A 17,151-nucleotide genomic window follows, 5' to 3' on the forward strand; every position below is an offset into this window, starting at 1 on the left:
TGCATACCTGACATATTCCAGAATAGCATCTGTTTATTTTCCACAGCTACAGAAAATAGCCGTCGTGTTTGGGGCTTTCTTTCTGCTCTAGTGGGAAAGGACTGGCACAGAATTTGCTTAAAAGCATGTCGGTCTTAATTATTAAGTGCTCTGAGACAGACAGTGTTGCCTAAAACGAATGATTAGTATATTGATTTGCTTGCTTTGCTGAAACTGCATATTCATGCTCATTATCATAAGGGGAAGCGAAGGACTGGGCAGTGAGGATGAATGATGAAGCAAAAGAGGTTAGAGGCATGGAGACAATCACATTTTGGTTGCTTGTAGCAAAGACCAGGGTCAAACAGCAGTAAATAATTTCTTTTTAAAGGGCCAGAATTTAGATTTTTAACAGCATTGGGCAACTCTGACTTCAAATCCCTCTCTGTAAATACCTAACTGAAATATGCTGAGTGTTTACAAATAAATGTCTGCAAAGAGCATTTAGCCATGGTCAGGTGTTCAGGCCGAGCAGAAAAAGCCCTGATTTTTCACTCTTCTTTTCCACAAAGCTGTGCTCTGTGGGGGTTCAATCTGTTAAACTGCTGAAATCTCGCTTTCCTTGAGGACTGCAGCTATGAGGGCATGTGGAGAGGGCACAGCAGCTGCAGTGGCTGCCGTTAAGAGTACGCTGTTTGTACTGAGAGGTATGGATGAGACTATACACAGTAACATAAACGCAAGGCCCCTAGACTGAGAGAAGCACAATGTTGATGCGTTGATTGCAGCAGTTTTGTGAAGTTGCACCTGAACTTCAGTAGTTTGTTCACACAGGAGATGAGGAGAGGCTGCCTTAACAACACTCTTCTACATAGATATTGTACTAAATGCTGCAGCATACCGTACAAAATTTTGTAAGAAACCGTCAAGGAAGGCCTGAGCTGCATTTCATTTATTCTTAAGGGACTGACTCACTTGTTTATCGCTTTCAGTGCAGATAAAGGACCACAGTATCAATCAGCATTGGGTGTCATCATTGTATTAACACTATTTCAACATGAAGTACCACGTTAAAAAGAAAAAAGACTGCAAACAAAGCAAGTCTGTACTTATGGAACAAGCTGTGCAATAGGACATTTGACATTAATTCCATTGTGTGTTATGGTGACTATGTCAGAAAACGACTATCCAGTTGGAGCAAAGTATGTAAACTATGTGCTCAACACAACATACCCAGAGAAGTCCGGGTTTGTGCGAGGCAAGACACCGCCCACTTTGTATCTGTATGTGTGAACACTGTGAGAATGCTGTTGAGAGATTTCAGTCTGCACCAAAGTGGTGGACTGACCGACTGATCTAACAATGGTCGGACTTTGCATCCCTCAAACTGCTCCCATAGGCAAGAATGTGATCAGGTGTCACTACTTTTAAGTTTTGTTACTTTACGAGAAATGCTAACAGTTGCAGAGGCCCAGGGGCCAGCCTGGTTTGGGCCCCTGCAGGCCTGTTCAGTAATTCATCCATATTGAGCGGACTGCTGTACTGTGTACACCTATTGTTCTTACCCAAATTAAAACAAGCTCAGACTAGCAGTTTAACGTCAAACCGTCGCGTGTCACTGAGGAGGACGATCTCAACTTACATTTTGAGGTTATGTGGTTTCCATATGACAACACTATGATGGTTGATGATATATATATACGTATAAATATATTTCCTGGCCCTGGTCTGGCTGCGTGCATGGGAAACCTGTAGGGATGGCTCTCAGCAGAAAGCACTCTCTCCATTTGTCAGTCTGTGACAGGCTCTCTCACCAGCAGAGCTGCCTGCACTACAAAAAATAATTTAACAACTTACATGGTCTCATATTAGGATATTAAAAGTGGAGCTGAAACGATTCATCAATTAATTGATTAATTGGTCAACAGGAAATTGATCTGCAACTATTTTTGGTACTTGTTTGAATAATTTTTCAAGCAGAGACTAAAATTTTTCCCTGGTTTTAGCTTTCTGAGTTTGTGAATTGGCCATTTTCTCTGTGTTATATCCTTTGATAAACTGAATATATTTGGTTTTTGGATTACTGAAGACAATTGATAACATCTCCTTGAGCTACGGGGCATTGTCATAAATATGTTTTAATTTTCTAATGATTTCTAAACCCAACTATTTATCAGTTAACTGAGAAAATAATTGTCAGATTAATAAATTGTGAAAATAGCCCTAATTAAAACACTGATATGATTGAAAACTGCTTGTAGGACTATAACTCTCTGCGGGACTTTGCTTTTACATTTACTTGAAACAAGTGGTAATATTAAGCAGTAATTTATTAATTAATTAAAAAAAAGGTGGACACTATCACCTAATTGAGACAAACAGATTTTAAGTACATTAAATTATTTCACCTCATTTGCATGTTCTTCTTTCTGTTTAAGACAGACTCCAGTTTAGATTTGAGACTGAATGGCTCAATGAGGTGAATATTTTTTGCAGTGTGGAGAACTCAACTGACCCACACAAGCCTTTACTGTAAATTCCACCAGCAGTCCAGTTAATGTGTCCTGGCCAGGAAAACTGACATGCTCCTCCATCTTCGTACAGTATGTAATGGCTCTGCTGTCTGTGTGCATGTATAGTGCAACATGGACAATGGTTTATGTCCAACAATGTCTTGGTGTAGCCTCAGAGAAAAGACATACCTCTTTTGGCTTTTCTCTGGAAGAAATGGCAGCTATTTATAAGTGAGTGTTTAACCTGAACACCAGATGCCACAATATGTTGAATAAGGTTCAGCTCTGAAGAAGTTTCGCAAGAAGAACCAACTGCCTATTAGCTTAGCTTAGCTTAGCTTAGTTTAAAGACTGGAAACAGGAGCCTGATTTAGTCCAAAGGTAACACAGTCAGCCTCCCAGCACCTGGTACAAAAGCATTTTGTTTTGGCTTTAAGGGCACGACTGTTATTTAGTGCTGATTAGCTCTTTAGACAGAGCCAGGCTAGCTCTTACCCCCTGTTTCCAGTCTTTGTCCTAAGCTAGGCAAACCAGCTGCTGACAGCAGCTTCACATACAACATACATACATGAGATTGGTATCAATCTTCTCATGTAATTCTTAGTAAGAAAACAAATTTCCCACAATGTACAACTATTCCTTTAAAAGATCACTCACTTTCCCACCAGAAACGCTGAAGGTATCGGCTACTAAACACCTTTTCCTTCATTATAGTGACCGAGCTTGCACGAATGGGTGATATGATGATATCCTTTTGTGGTTTTGTATTTGCCAGCCTCCTTGAGCGTTGGGCGGTGATGTAATTGAAGCGGGAAGGTCACAGTGCCGGTTTCGTTGATGTAAAGTTTTGAATTTTTCTCCCCCAGACAAGCACGCTGACACTGCACACTGGGCAGGAGGAGCATGTAAACTGAGATCCACATCGCCTGATACCACAAGGGCACATCCAGACTGGGAGCACTGATAAGAGATTCTACCACGGCTGGATAGATTGGAACAGAAATAAAATGTTCATATTTGTAAGTAATTACATGTCAGTCATTAAATCTTAAACTAATATTTTGTCCAATATTTTGGTTAATGACCAAAAACTTGCCAATCCTGATGACATTCCCATCAGCCTCAGCAGGAGTTGCTTGTGTTTAGCAAATCTTAGCATGCTAACATATTAAATGGTGAACATGCTAAAAAAAATTGAACATTGAATTAGCAAGTACAGTATAAACATGATACTGTACCTGCTAAACATCAGAGGATTAACATTGTCATTATGAGTTTGTTAGCATTAGGATTAGCATGAAGCACCACTGTGTCAATGTACAGCTTCACAGAGCTGCTAGCGCATCTATCTTATTCTTATCCCAGCCCTTTTCATGAACAGATGGCCTGATCAGTTTATAGACTCATCGTTTTATGGGCACATGAAGGGATGGTGGACAAACAGACATATTGATGCTAGTTTAAAGTCAGTGCACTCTGTCACGCTTTATTCCTAGAACACGGCAGGACGGCAGACACTACGCTTCATGATGTCTGAGTGTGTCTACATCATTGGAAACTGGATATACCAATAAAAAGATCTGTGTAATTCATGATTCCTCCTGATCATACCACCACCACCTCCACCAGATTGTATCATCTTTTCCGTATCAGTGCAGTGATGTAGGGCTGTCACTGGCCCAAGAAAAAGAGGTACATTTAACTGGCCTGAGATTCACAGAGACCATTTGTGGACTTCCACAAGGACGAGGAAATTATGGATGAGCCCTTAATTATTAAACAAGTGTGTCAGCAGCCTGGCCTGATGGAGGTAATGCAAAGAGGAAGTGGGCCAGAGAGAGGGCCTCAGGGATCAAGGGGATAAGAGAGGCTGGTGGGCTTGGACCAGGGGGTGGGGTGGTGTTAGGCCCAAGGGCTTTGGCTCAAGCATGGGAGATCCAATACTGCTGTCAAAGCTATTTTGCACATTGTTAACATTCAGAACCGACCGTAGATGAGGCTGTTAAGGTGGACTGCTGTGCACAGGCATCTCTGTGATTTGGTTTTACACAGCGATAAAACCAACACCAGAGGACACTTGTGATTCGATATATTGCCATGATACGATACTGTGCATGCACAGCTGATTGGGCCACAATGAAAAGGCCCTTGAGAAACTTTTTGGATGACGTCAACAGGACCGGCGTGGCGTTTTTGTACAAGGGATATGGGATGAGTGTCTGTCTTCAAAGAAATCGATTGGGGAATATCAAGTGAGCCTGAGGCCTGACTCAGGCAAATCAACCATCCTTTGTGTGTGTGTGTGTGTGTGTGTGTGTGTGTGTGTGTGTGTGTGTGTGTGTGTGTGTGTGTGTGTGTGTGTGTGTGTGTGTGTGTGTGTGTGTGTGTGTGTGAGTGTGAGAGAGAGAGAGAGAGAGAGAGAGAGAGAAACAGTATGAAAGATAGAGGCAATGAGGGGATGAGCACATGCAGCCAAACTACATTTGCACGCAGGCATGGCTGTAACCACTCATTCCTCGATACCAACACGTTTTCCTAACAGCTGATGGACGACTTTTTATTGAAGGAGATGTATTCAGGGAGATGTAAGACGGAGGTTGAAGGAGAGGAGGGGGCCTTAAGCTTGATGGAGGCCTCCTGCACCACTAACTGACAGCACCTCAATGAGACCAATACACTGATCAGGGATTTTAAAGACAAGGGGTCTGCAACCTGCTCTTTAGAGCCTGTCTTGTGGCTATTTTTTAATGTTTTCATTTATCATGACGTTGATTTGTCAACATGTGTAGCCTACACACCGTGCATCACACGTCTATAGAGTAAAATAGTTTTAGAGGAAAATAGAGAATTTAGCTGTGCGAGGATGTATTTGTTTGCTGTTGTGTCAACACTGCTGCCTTAGTGGTATTCTGCATTTCCAGAACAAGCACACGGCATTTGCTTAGAAGTGTCCGGAAGGGCATGAGAAAAAGAGAGATATTGAAACTGCAATTAAACAGTTGTTGAGCAAAAGTACTTTTCGAATTGGATCAAATCTCCAAACTCAACTACGGCCGCTCATCTTGTGGCAGCTCACAGGGAAGTAAGACGTGGAAAGCTGACAGCAAATACACCAAAGAACTGTGCTTTAAAATATCAGAGCATTTATTCTCAGATTTCATAAACAAAGCTAAGATAGTTCAGAAAATCACAGCTGGCCCTCTATGCAACGACTGTCGAAGACAGGGCCATAAAAATGGCAGCAGACATCACCAGTCAGCAAATTGAGGACATCAATTCAGCTCCAGCCTACTCATTTGCCTGCAATGAGTCAAGCGATGTGAACGATATTGAGCAGACAGCGCTGCTATGCAGGAATGTGAACTCTGAAAAAGGAAGAAATCTGCTGAGAGACCCAACATGGGGGGAGGGCACTTGTGAGGCTGCTGTGAACTTTTAAGAGGCCAAAGAAATAAACTCCACGGTGTCAGTGGCTATACAGAAAGCAACACCGAGGGGGTTTCAATCGAATGTGGGGCCTAACATGTTAGTCTTTTTGTCGGGACGTCGCTTCTTAGATGTGGCATCACTTGTCACCCACAAAGTTACTCTACATGAGCTAAAACAATCAAGTGTCCTTCTTGATGTGGTGCGTCTCTCGGGTGAGGCTATTTTCATATATGATATCATGCAGTCTGAGCTCGGCATTAAGATTACGCACATTTCCAATATTTCCTTTTGATGGGATGGTTTTAATATCTTTCTGAGTGTAATTATAAAGCTTCCATGAACAGCTCAGCACAGAATATATCACAGAGAGTGGAAAGAGATGATTTTTCCAACACACACTGATGGAGCAACATTAGTATCCAGCTGTCGTTGTGTTTCTGGCCACCTGCTGAATCTAAGTCCAGTATTCACTGTGTTGGGATCAGTGGGCTGCCCTCCCTTTTTCCTCTTTGTGTGTGTGTGTGTGTGTGTGTGTGTGTGTGTGTGTGTGTGTGTGTGTGTGTGTGTGTGTGTGTGTGTGTGTGTGTGTGTGTGTGTGTGTGTGTAAATCATTAAATTTTAGGGTGCAGACTGAGGATAGGGTTACGGGTTAGGTAAGGTTAGATTAGGTACAGGGTTAGGAACTGCTGACAACAGTATTTAAGCACCAGCTCTCCCACCAGTATTTGCTGAATTGTCTGTTATGAGACGTGGTAACCTAGTGTGTTAGTCTTTGAATCTGCTCTGCTTGCTTGCTACCTGCTTACTTGTGTGTCTTGTTCGTTGGTTGTTCTGCTATCAAGCTCACTGTTTAAATTCTAAATTGCATGTTTCATAAATTGATAATTAAAAGGATCATTGTTGATTTTCCACCACCTCTGTCTCCATGTCTGAGTGCTGCATTTGGGGCCTAGTTTTAACACTCTCTACTTTCAGCTCTGTTTTTGATCTCCATCATCTCCTGGGGGAAATAACCTGGACCTTTGGCTGCTAAATGCTCCATGTTCATCAGCTAGTCGCTAAGTGTGCTAGCTGTAAGGTGCTGGGCAGGTGGTGCACTGTAGGTTTATATCAGAGCTTTTTTTGTATTTATGGAAAACAACTGCATTGATGAGAGCAGTGAGACTGAACCAAAACAGTGAATTTTAAACCAAAGAAATGAGCGGAAAGATGCTAAAATGCTTTGTCGACCTGAGAGGAACTGCAGAGTCAGGTGATAATTCTCTGTTGGTTCGTTATGCAAACATCTTTCACATTACATGTAGTCATTTATTCAATTGCTATTGATTAGTGCAGCTCTAAAAACACGCACTCATTAGAAATGGTCACAGAGGACGTGGAGAAAGTAAACATGAGCATGTAGACTGCTGTCTGACAGTCATGGTTGGATCTTTGAACCCCTGTATGTGCGTGCATGTACGTACAAATAAGTGACAGCAGAGAGATAAAACTAACAAAAGCAGGTGTGATATGCTCTACAATGACTGAGCTCCTCCTCTGTGCTATTACAGTCCAGTGGAGCTTCACAGCACTCAGGAGAGGGAGAAAGAGGGGGAGGGAGAGAGACAAAGACAGACAGAGAGAGAGAGGGAGCATAGTGTATGTGTGTGCAAGAAGAGTGGGCCGGGCGCCAGCTCACCCCACCCTTACTGCTGCTGCCTGCAGAGTGAGGAGTGCTGCATTTCCTGAGGGCAATGCAGAGGACAAGGAAGAAGAGGCTCGCTTCTGTTAAGGTCACCATACAGCAAACAGAGAGCCTGCGGCGGACAGAGACACCGAGAGGGACCGAGACACAGAGAGAGCAAGAGACAGATGGACAGATTGAGAGAGAAAGACGGATGAGCTGCAGCATTCAGCGTGACGCCTCTGCTGTCCAATGTTCTCCACAAATATTCAGCTTCACGCAATCAGAGGACAGAAGTGGGAATGAATCATTTCGCACCCCAAAAGCTGTGCCCACGTATTTCAGTTTCATCGCTTGGTTGTCCCTTGACTGTTCCATGACTGGACGTGTTTGTTTGTTCGTTGCTTTAGGGTTGCTGCCCTCGACAGCTGCACATATTTCATATAAAAAAGACCTCTACCTTATAAGGTTTTATCTGACATGTTGTCAAAATCACACTCTTGGAAACAAGATGTTTCAGAGTATGCTTAAACCGGTTAAATTCTCAGGAAATGGATGGCAAAACCTAAACTTAAGTCAGTATCTCAAAGCCTTCCTTAAGGGGTAATTTGTACAAATGATTCGTCAATTAATCGACTATCTGAGGAGCACAACATTATCAGGCATCTTTTTTGTTAATCGACTGATATTTTAGTTAATTTCTGAAGCAAAAATATCAAACATCCCTTTGTATCAGCTTCTCAAATGTGAGGATTTATTTGTCTTGCGTCAACTTGGGCTTGAGGAAAGTGTGACGGGTATTTATGACATTTTTTTAGATCATTAATCAAAGAAATTGTTAGTTGCAGCCCCAGTAACTTCAGACTTTCACACTCAGCACATGCACAATACCTCACACTCGGGTGGTTTTAAGCATGTGTCCGTGTGAATCCGGGAGGAAGCAGATAGAGGAGAGGAGCTCTTCAGGCCCTCGAGGTGTGTAACAACTTGCAGGGAATGACAGAGGTAAGCGGGCTTCTCCTGGGACAGGAGGCTTAGTGAGGAACCATTACCTTAGCCCCATGAATCACTGCTAATGGCTTCAGTGAGAGCGTACTGTAGTACAGAGGTAGGACACATTTAGATTGAGACCTCGAGCTCCGTAACAACGCGCACTGCAGCATATTTCTCGTGTTAGCGCAATGCAGAAAGGGCTGTGACAACTTAGTGTATAAGATGGTTTTATTTATGTAGCTTTTGGTGCACATCCATAGTGCAGCTATACACCCCCATCCCCAGCCGAAATGAGCATACACCAGCAGATCCTTAAAAATTTATTGAAGTTAATGTAAGGTGAAATCATAAGTGATATAAGAAAAAACAAATAACCCTTGCATAGATCACAGACCATGCCTTTGTCGTCATCTGACAAACTGAACACATTGTAGCATAATCCTTGGTAAACACAACGTGACAATGACGGCTGGATTAGATAACACAATCAGAGTTTGGTTTGCTTGTGGATGAACAGAAGAGCAGAAGAGTTCAACAGTCCTTTTGCGCTTTGCTCCAAAACTTCCCTACTAGCCATTAAATGTGCATCCTTGACAGAGAGGACAAACTCATAGCCATCACACTTCTAACACAAACGAGATCTTCTTCGTCAGTCATCACCTTTGGTGAGTGAGGTACACAACATCCCAACATTTGATCCTGTTCAGTGCCTCCTCAGCAAGCAGAAAGCAGTCCAACATAGAGACCTTTAGCAAACAAGAATGCCTTAAAACCAATGTATTACAGAGGAGGGTGTGCGGCACAGGCCCTGCTTAGACATGATTGGCATGTTTCCCACAACGCAGTTTCACTACAGTCTAGACTGAGATAGGAATGGGCCAAATGTCACTTGAAAGAGCGTTTCAGAGATAAAGTTTGAGAAACTAGCCCTTAATGTCCTTGCTCACATTCAGAGCCTCGCAAGCACAACCTGAAAATCACACACAGACGCTGAGAACGGCTCGGATGCCTAACGCCATCTTAGTGATGAGGTCAGCGTTAAGGTGCTTTTAAGAGATCCAGCAGAGGACACGTATCATGACAACTCCTGAACAGGGCCTTACAGGAAGCCTTGGTGCAGATGAAAGCAAGGGTTTCTTTTTTTAAATGATGCAACTGTATTATAGTTGATCCACAGTTTGAAAGGCAAAACTCATGCAGTCTTCCATCGACCATGCAGTTTTTTGTGATTAGTAGATTTCTGTAGAGATACATTATAGCAGTAGGTTCAGCAGTGGAGATCGGAAAAATGTGAACATGGTGCTTGAATGAATCCTGTTTTTTTCTTTTTTCTTGAAACCAAAATGACAAACCACTTTTTTTTTTTTTAATAATACACTTCTTTCATATCACTAAGTGTATAGCAGTTGATCATAATACAGTAGTTTCATTATCATGGCTTGCCAGAGGAACATATTGTTTTTGATATTCCAGTATATGGCATGTTCTTCCTATATCAGTCATGTTACAGTGCCACCAAAAAACAAACAGAAAATAAGAACACACAATGAAATTGTTATTCATAAGTAATTGCAGTATATAGTGCCTACTTTGCTTTGTCTTATTGTAGCTAAGTTGCATTTTGTTCTCGTGACATTTCATGTTTTTTCTTATAGTTTAATTAGTTTAATTAGGTTAATGTCATCTTTTTTTTTTCTTGTTTAGATCTTCTCTCTCATGTTTGTTTGCAGAAGCATAACATCTAACAGTAAGCTAAACAAATGTATATGTAGAACATTTTAGGCACCTTCTCTGACGTTCTCTCACATTGCTGATCAGTCCAGTGAACTGATGATAGATCCCCTCTAAGTGCATTATGGGCTGTCCCTTTGGGACTGTGTTATAGGTTCGACTGAACCCTTCAGCAGCCTTTCTTCCCGACTGCAAAACAACTCCAGTCCGACCTGGGTGGTTAATGGGGACTGCCACTATTACAAAGCCTGTATTTGGATTTTTAACGGGCTTCTCACATTAAAATGTCAGGCTTTACATTTGACCCCACTGACCTTACAAAATCACAGAACAGAGGGTACGAGGTTGGTACATAAACAGCCCTGTTGTGAGTTATCTGTCAAGTGATCGCAGCTTCTCTGACATTCAAAATAGATTTGTTTTACTATTTTTTACAAAAAGCATCTAAGAAACAGGCGATCTGTTATTCTATTGCTGTTAAGAACGTGTGTTTCTGTTGGGTAATTGAATGCATAGCACCATCCATTCATGCCCTTGCAGTAAGAGTAGCAACAGCACTGCTAATGTGAGGGGTACCATTTATATTTTCTTCACCTCACTTTCTGCTGTTTCCTGCAGGACATGTTACACACACTACTTTCAAGCATGACTCGTACGAAAACTTGTGACCAAAGCGAACAATTTCCTGATAGCTGCATTTATAAGACTACTATAATTTCCTTATATCATTCTACATATAGTAATATAATGTATGGTGTTGGGTATTATTGGTGTCCTTCTGTGTGACAAACTCTATACAAACTGAAGATCCCTGACACAAATGTGTATCTTTTTTGCTCTCGTGATAAGTGACTGACATCTAGCAAGGCTCTTGGATTTTCACCTCGCCTGAGGCAGACACTCTTCAGCAGTACAGTACGAAGATCAGTTCAAAAAGAAAATGACAAACAGCGCTCTTCACTCACCAACCAGCCACCAATAACCAAACAGGGATAAGAATAATAGAATGGAAAAAGTCTTGCTCAAAACAATTAACTAAGACTTGCTTCAGCTGATGCTTCAGATAACGTGTGATGTAACAAGACATCAATGGTAGTCCTGTACTAGCACCACAAAGGATAGCCATTGCACCAACAGAAACAACTATGACATTCAAGTAGCACTGCAGTGGATTTTTTTTAAACAGGACCTTGTCAGGAGAGTGCTAAATTTAAAAAAAAAAAAAAAAGTACAGTACAGTACAAAATCTTAGTATCGTTTGGCTGAATTCATCTCAATATTGAGTGTAGATTGATGTGAAGTAGCTGGAGATTTTCAAGTAGTCATTACAATTTGTCCAAATCGATCTGCAGTTAGCCTGTCAGGAACAATATGCTGTGAAACAATGCACAACTTTTGAGCAAGCAGAGTGAAAAAGAAAAGAAAAACATCTCACAAGCAGAAACAAACAAACAAAAAAATGGTTCAAGCAACAGAACAAAATGACTGCAAAAAGATGGGCTGCACTTTGCTGTGCGTCATAATGCCCACGGATTGCAGGATGACACAGTTAAAAACTATAACAAATGCCTCCAATGTCTTATACTAGTGTGTTGAAACACATTCGGGTGTGTTTCTGTGACACAACAGTAATTTTAGATACCATTGTTTCAAAGAAACTAACATATGAAACAGTCAATCTCATCCCTTTAGGAGAGCCAAACAATCTCTACAGACTCTCTACAAATGAGTGTTTTGATTGTGCGTAGCTTTAAGTGAAAAAAAAAAAAAAAGGCGCGGGATGGTGGTACACTATTTGCCCTAAGTGCTTGTGTAAAGGCTATGCTTTGGGACTCTCACATTCAATGTTGCATGACTGCAGTTTACACTTAAGGTTCCATTTTGCATTATGGTATAGGAAGCCCTGCATTGAAGCTTGCAGCTCTGCAGCAAGTTTGCAATGACCTCACTGAGGTAGAGACCCTGAAAGGATGCATGGTGCACGAACAAAACCAACAGACATAAATAAAATATGTTCAAAACCTCTAGATATTCCCTTTTGAACTGGATTGGTAAACATGCAGAGTACAATACATTGCTGCTTAAGGGCATAATTAAGTGCGTGACAGCATGAAAACTGGGTTGTGCATAACAGCCATGGATCATCTTATTTCTTTTTTTTTTACCACAATTACCTGCTGTCTCAAGCTTGCTCTCTGGCATCATTAACTTCAAAACCAACAGTGAATCAACACGAGAACAGAACATAAACCAGCTCCACTCAACCTCACAAATCCCACTGTACACAGAGGCACTTTCACTGGTCCTGTTGGTGAAAGGGATAAAGGCACTAGCAACTAATGTTAGAATAATTCTCTGTAATATGAAGTGAAATTTGGTATTGATCCTTTTTTCAGTGGATTCCAAACCAACAAGTACTAAAATTTGACGTGGAAATGGAAGCATGACTAATGATATGTTAACATTTCTCGGTCAAAGAAGGTCCATGCACTGCGCTATTGACGTAATACTGTAATTGGTGCTTATTATGCTTATATGCATTTTTGATAATATTTATTCAGTATTCTTTGACTACTTTTAAATTAGAAACTCTGCATCCTCAAGGTGGGTTTGGATATATTTGATCGCAATTCAGAAACATCCAGAATTTGATTTCCTTAGTTTCCCTGACAATAGGACACTGCAGAGTGCCTGAATTGCAACAAGCTGTATACTCATGTCATGCATTAAATATACCAGGATACAAAAGTACCTTAGTTGATAGACCATAATGCAGGTTACTTTTTTCATGCTATGATCTCATTTATGTACTGTTCCCTTAAGATTTAACATTCAATTTCTATACTTCTAAATGATTAGCATTTCAAATTAAAAACTCATCCAGTGCACTCAGTATGAAAACAGATGAGAAGGGGTGGATGGGGGCAGATATCCAAAAGAACATCCTCTCCATTATGTGGGATATGTCTCATGCATGCCGATATCAAAATGGAAAGTCTCTTATCATGCTCGTGTGAAGCTCACTTTATCATTGTGCTGTGTTGCATCTAAAGGGCATGGCATTGAATCACTTGGTGATATCACAATTACAGCATCTGCTGGAAAACAGCAGCATTGCGGATGTCCGTGAAGCGTGTAGATCACCATCTGTTTACATCCAAACAAGAGAGATCAGTCTTCCTCCTATAAGGTGCTTTGCTGAATAGTAGATCCTTTGTAGGGAGAGAGGAGAGAGGAGGGGGGAGCGGGGGTCACCTAACTTCTTGGCGCTTACCACTTGGCTGCAGATGCTTGCATGTCTCTGCAGACTTTTCTGGTGCATTGTGCAACTTGCTGAAATGTTATCTGTACTCCATGCATAAGATTTTAATTATCACGCCATCAACTGATCAGACAGTGTGTGCTCTGCGTCCTCCAGGGAGCCTTGTAAATGCGTAATAATTGACGTTTTCTTTTTGATGTACCTATATTTTTGTAGGATCAGAAGAATTAATTATTCTATCTACCTGTCATATACTCAAAGAGCTTTGTTTTTTGTTTCCTTTCTTTATAGCTGAGCATAGTTGTAGGCCTAATGCCATAGAGTGCTTTGGGGAGGTAAATGAAGCATTCCTTACTGATGGTCTACTCCACGTATGACAGTCGTATAGAGATCCCAAAGTTCCTAACTAGTGTCTAAACATCTGTAAGCAGCTTGCTTTTATTTACACAGTTTTGGTTGGCTATAGTGCAATTGCCAGTTCTGAGGTTTGCCTCCCTAAAGTTGTCGATGCTATTGTTTATGTCTCCATCAATCTCCATGTACTCTGACTTGCTGACGGTGGATGAACTACGGCGGCTGGAGTTGGTTTCAGAGGGGATGTTGGGATTGCTGACGTTGAGCAGCTGGGCCTGCTCTTCTCCTTCAGTCTCCCTGTGGTAGAAGTAGTTGAAGTTGGACACAATGACAGGCACTGGCAGCGCAATTGTCAACACTCCAGCGATGGCGCACAGAGATCCTACAATCTTGCCTCCTATAGTGACTGGGACCATGTCCCCATAGCCCACAGTTGTCATAGACACAACAGCCCACCAAAATGCATCCGGGATGCTGCCAAAGTAGGATCCTTGCTCCTCTGCCTCAGCAAAGTAGACAGCACTGGAGAACAGGATGACTCCAATGAACAGAAAGAAGATCAGCAATCCGAGCTCTCGCATGCTGGCCTTGAGGGTCTGCCCCAAAATCTGCAGTCCTTTGGAGTGTCGTGACAGCTTGAAAATCCGAAACACCCTGACCAGACGGATCACCCTGAGTATGGCCAGAGATGTTGCCTGCTCCCCCACCCCCTCGTTTTCTGGGTCTTCAGCCAGCTCGGTGCCAAGTGTGATGAAGTAAGGGATGATAGCCACTATGTCGATCATGTTCATCATGTTCTTGAAGAAGGCCGGTTTGCTTGGGCACGCCAGAAAGCGTACTATCAATTCAAAGGAGAACCAGATTATACAGAGTGTCTCAATGACGAAGAAGGGGTCAGTGAGGATATTTGGCTTGTAATATATAGTTGTGTTCCCAACTGTCACTATGCGACCCGCTGGGTCCTCTTTCAGCTGTGGTAAAGTCTCTAAACAAAATATGACTATTGAAATCAGGATTACCATCACAGACACTATGGCAATCCCTCTTGCAGTGCCTGAGCTTTCTGGGTGTTCGAAGAGGAGCCAGATCTGACGCTGGAACTCCTTCTCAGGTAAGGGACGCTCTTCCTCCCTGATGAAACCCTCATCCTCACGAAACTTCTCCATCGCGTCCACTCCCAGCTCGTAGAATTTGATTTCTTCTGAGAACATATCCAAAGGGACATTCACTGGTCTTCTCAGCCGACCCCCAGACTGGTAGTAATAGAGGATGGCATCAAAGCTGGGGCGGTTTCTGTCGAAGAAGTACTCGTTTCTCAGAGGATCAAAGTACCGCATCCGCTTTTTGGGGTTGCCCAGCAACGTTTCTGGAAACTGGGAGAGAGTTTTCAACTGTGTCTCAAACCGGAGCCCGGCTATGTTGATGACCACTCTCTCGCAGCATTCATGGTCATTGTGGTCTGGGGGGTAGGTGTCCTGAGGGTGGCCAGGGACAGTCGAGGTCTCGTCCATGTTATCTCCTGCTACCACGGTCATTTTGGGAGGAGGAGGTGGAGAAGGAGTTGTATTGGGATGTCGGTTAGTCTGACTGAGCAGGCATTCAGGTTCGCGGGAAATTTTCCACTCCTCAGCTTCCCACACCCCTTAAATTGCTGGAGACGTCCCCAGATACGAGGGGGCTGGTTGGCTGCTTTGCCTCAGTGCGGCTCCACTGCGGTTCTCGCTGACTTGACCATTGCTGCTCTCCGGTGCATCTGCTGCTGTTGTTACTGCTGCCTCTGTCACCCAGAGAGAGAGAGAGAGAGAGAGAGAGAGAGAGAGAGAGAGAGAGAGAGAGAGAGAGGAGGAGGAGGAAATAATGGGATCAAACAGCCAAGATATTTGCTGGCTCAGCTTTTTCTGCAGTTTATTTATTTATTTACTTCTCTCAGCCTGCAATTAGTGCTGTTAGCCAGTAGTAACATTAAAAAAAAAATCATCATACTGAGGAATTTCTATGACATTTCTATAATATAGGCATTTACAATCTCTCTGTCTTACACCTTACTGAGTATCTGATGATCCTCTCGCGCTACATGTTATTTCCTACATTCTACATTAAAAATCCTATTAGCTCTTCTGTGGGTATGTTTCATCCTGTTCCTCTGCTACACTCATATATTTCTTTGTAGATGTTTAGCTTAACATGGGAACGTCGTGTTTCTTTCTAAAAGGTGCATGGCAGTGCTCCATCCTACGCCACTCTAACCAGCCTGAATTATGATGTGACGCATAACATTTGATACTGATATTATACCAACTGATGTTCCTATGCAGACAGCCTACAGGCCTACTGCGGAGCAAATGATGCAAAATGCCGCTGCGAAACAGAATAAAGAGCACAGCAGTTGTCTTCGCTCTTCAGCAGCAGCTGTCCATAAAAAAACATCTAACCGTATCTGTATCTATTGTGTAAGTCAGCAGTTTCGAGGCTTACCGTGGGTTGATCTTGAAGGCTCTTGAATGCGTCTTATCCTCGAGTAAAATCATCCAACGGCAGGGCACCGGTGAGTGTCATGTGGCAACTTTACATTGCACCTACCAAAAAGAAAAAAATCAAAAAAAGCCTAAAGCCAGTCTGTGCTCATCGCCTCCCCTGATGTGTCCGCCGCCAAGTGTCCTCAAACAGTTCTGAGCGCCTTCTGACGGTGAAGTAAGAGGAGATAAAATCAGATGAAAATCAGGTAAGTGTCATGAGGAAAGCCTGAGACGACAGAGAGGCGAAGCGGGAGCGTCGGCAGCTGCTTGCGCGGCGGCACGGTGGCGTGGACAGCTCACAGCATACCGCAGGAGAAGATCCTGCGCTGCAATTCAAAGGGGGGAGATACAGTAAGGGGCAATAAGCGAGCCCTTGGCACTTCCAGACATCACCGCATCAGTGTGAATCTGCTGCTTTTTATGCGAGAGGACAAGATGGAGAGCAGAGTAAATGCTGAGGGACCGTCAGGTGCGGCAGTGAGGTCCAAGTGTTTTCTCCACAATGTCAAGCAAGTTTTGCCGTGCATTTTGCATGTAAGTGCAGGGGAGGTGAGGGAAAAAGAGGAGAGGGGAGGGAGGGCAGCAGCAGCAGGAGGAGGAGGAGGAGGAGGAGTTGGAGGGTTTCGACGCAATGCAGACCGGCTCTAGTAAAGCACGCCGCCAGAACTTCTCAATACAGCACAAAAACAAGAGCGCTCGTGTGCCAGCACT

At 42.8% G+C, this 17,151-nt stretch overlaps 1 protein-coding gene across 1 annotated transcript; it reads right to left on the minus strand.

The window, feature by feature from the left end:
• Positions 1-8,884: 8,884 nt before the first annotated feature.
• LOC139337482 (potassium voltage-gated channel subfamily A member 1-like) lies at positions 8,885-16,991 on the minus strand. Its single transcript, XM_070972077.1, has 2 exons — positions 16,400-16,991; positions 8,885-15,701 (listed from the first exon to the last, which is right to left on the minus strand). The coding sequence occupies exon 2, from the start codon at positions 15,457-15,459 to the stop codon at positions 13,984-13,986; it is 1,476 nt and encodes a 491-aa protein (XP_070828178.1). The 5' UTR covers positions 15,460-15,701; positions 16,400-16,991; the 3' UTR covers positions 8,885-13,983.
• Between the last annotated feature and the right edge of the window lie 160 nt (positions 16,992-17,151).

This window comes from Chaetodon trifascialis, chromosome 10 (genome assembly GCF_039877785.1).
Source record: "Chaetodon trifascialis isolate fChaTrf1 chromosome 10, fChaTrf1.hap1, whole genome shotgun sequence".
Taxonomy (NCBI): Eukaryota; Metazoa; Chordata; class Actinopteri; order Chaetodontiformes; family Chaetodontidae; genus Chaetodon; species Chaetodon trifascialis.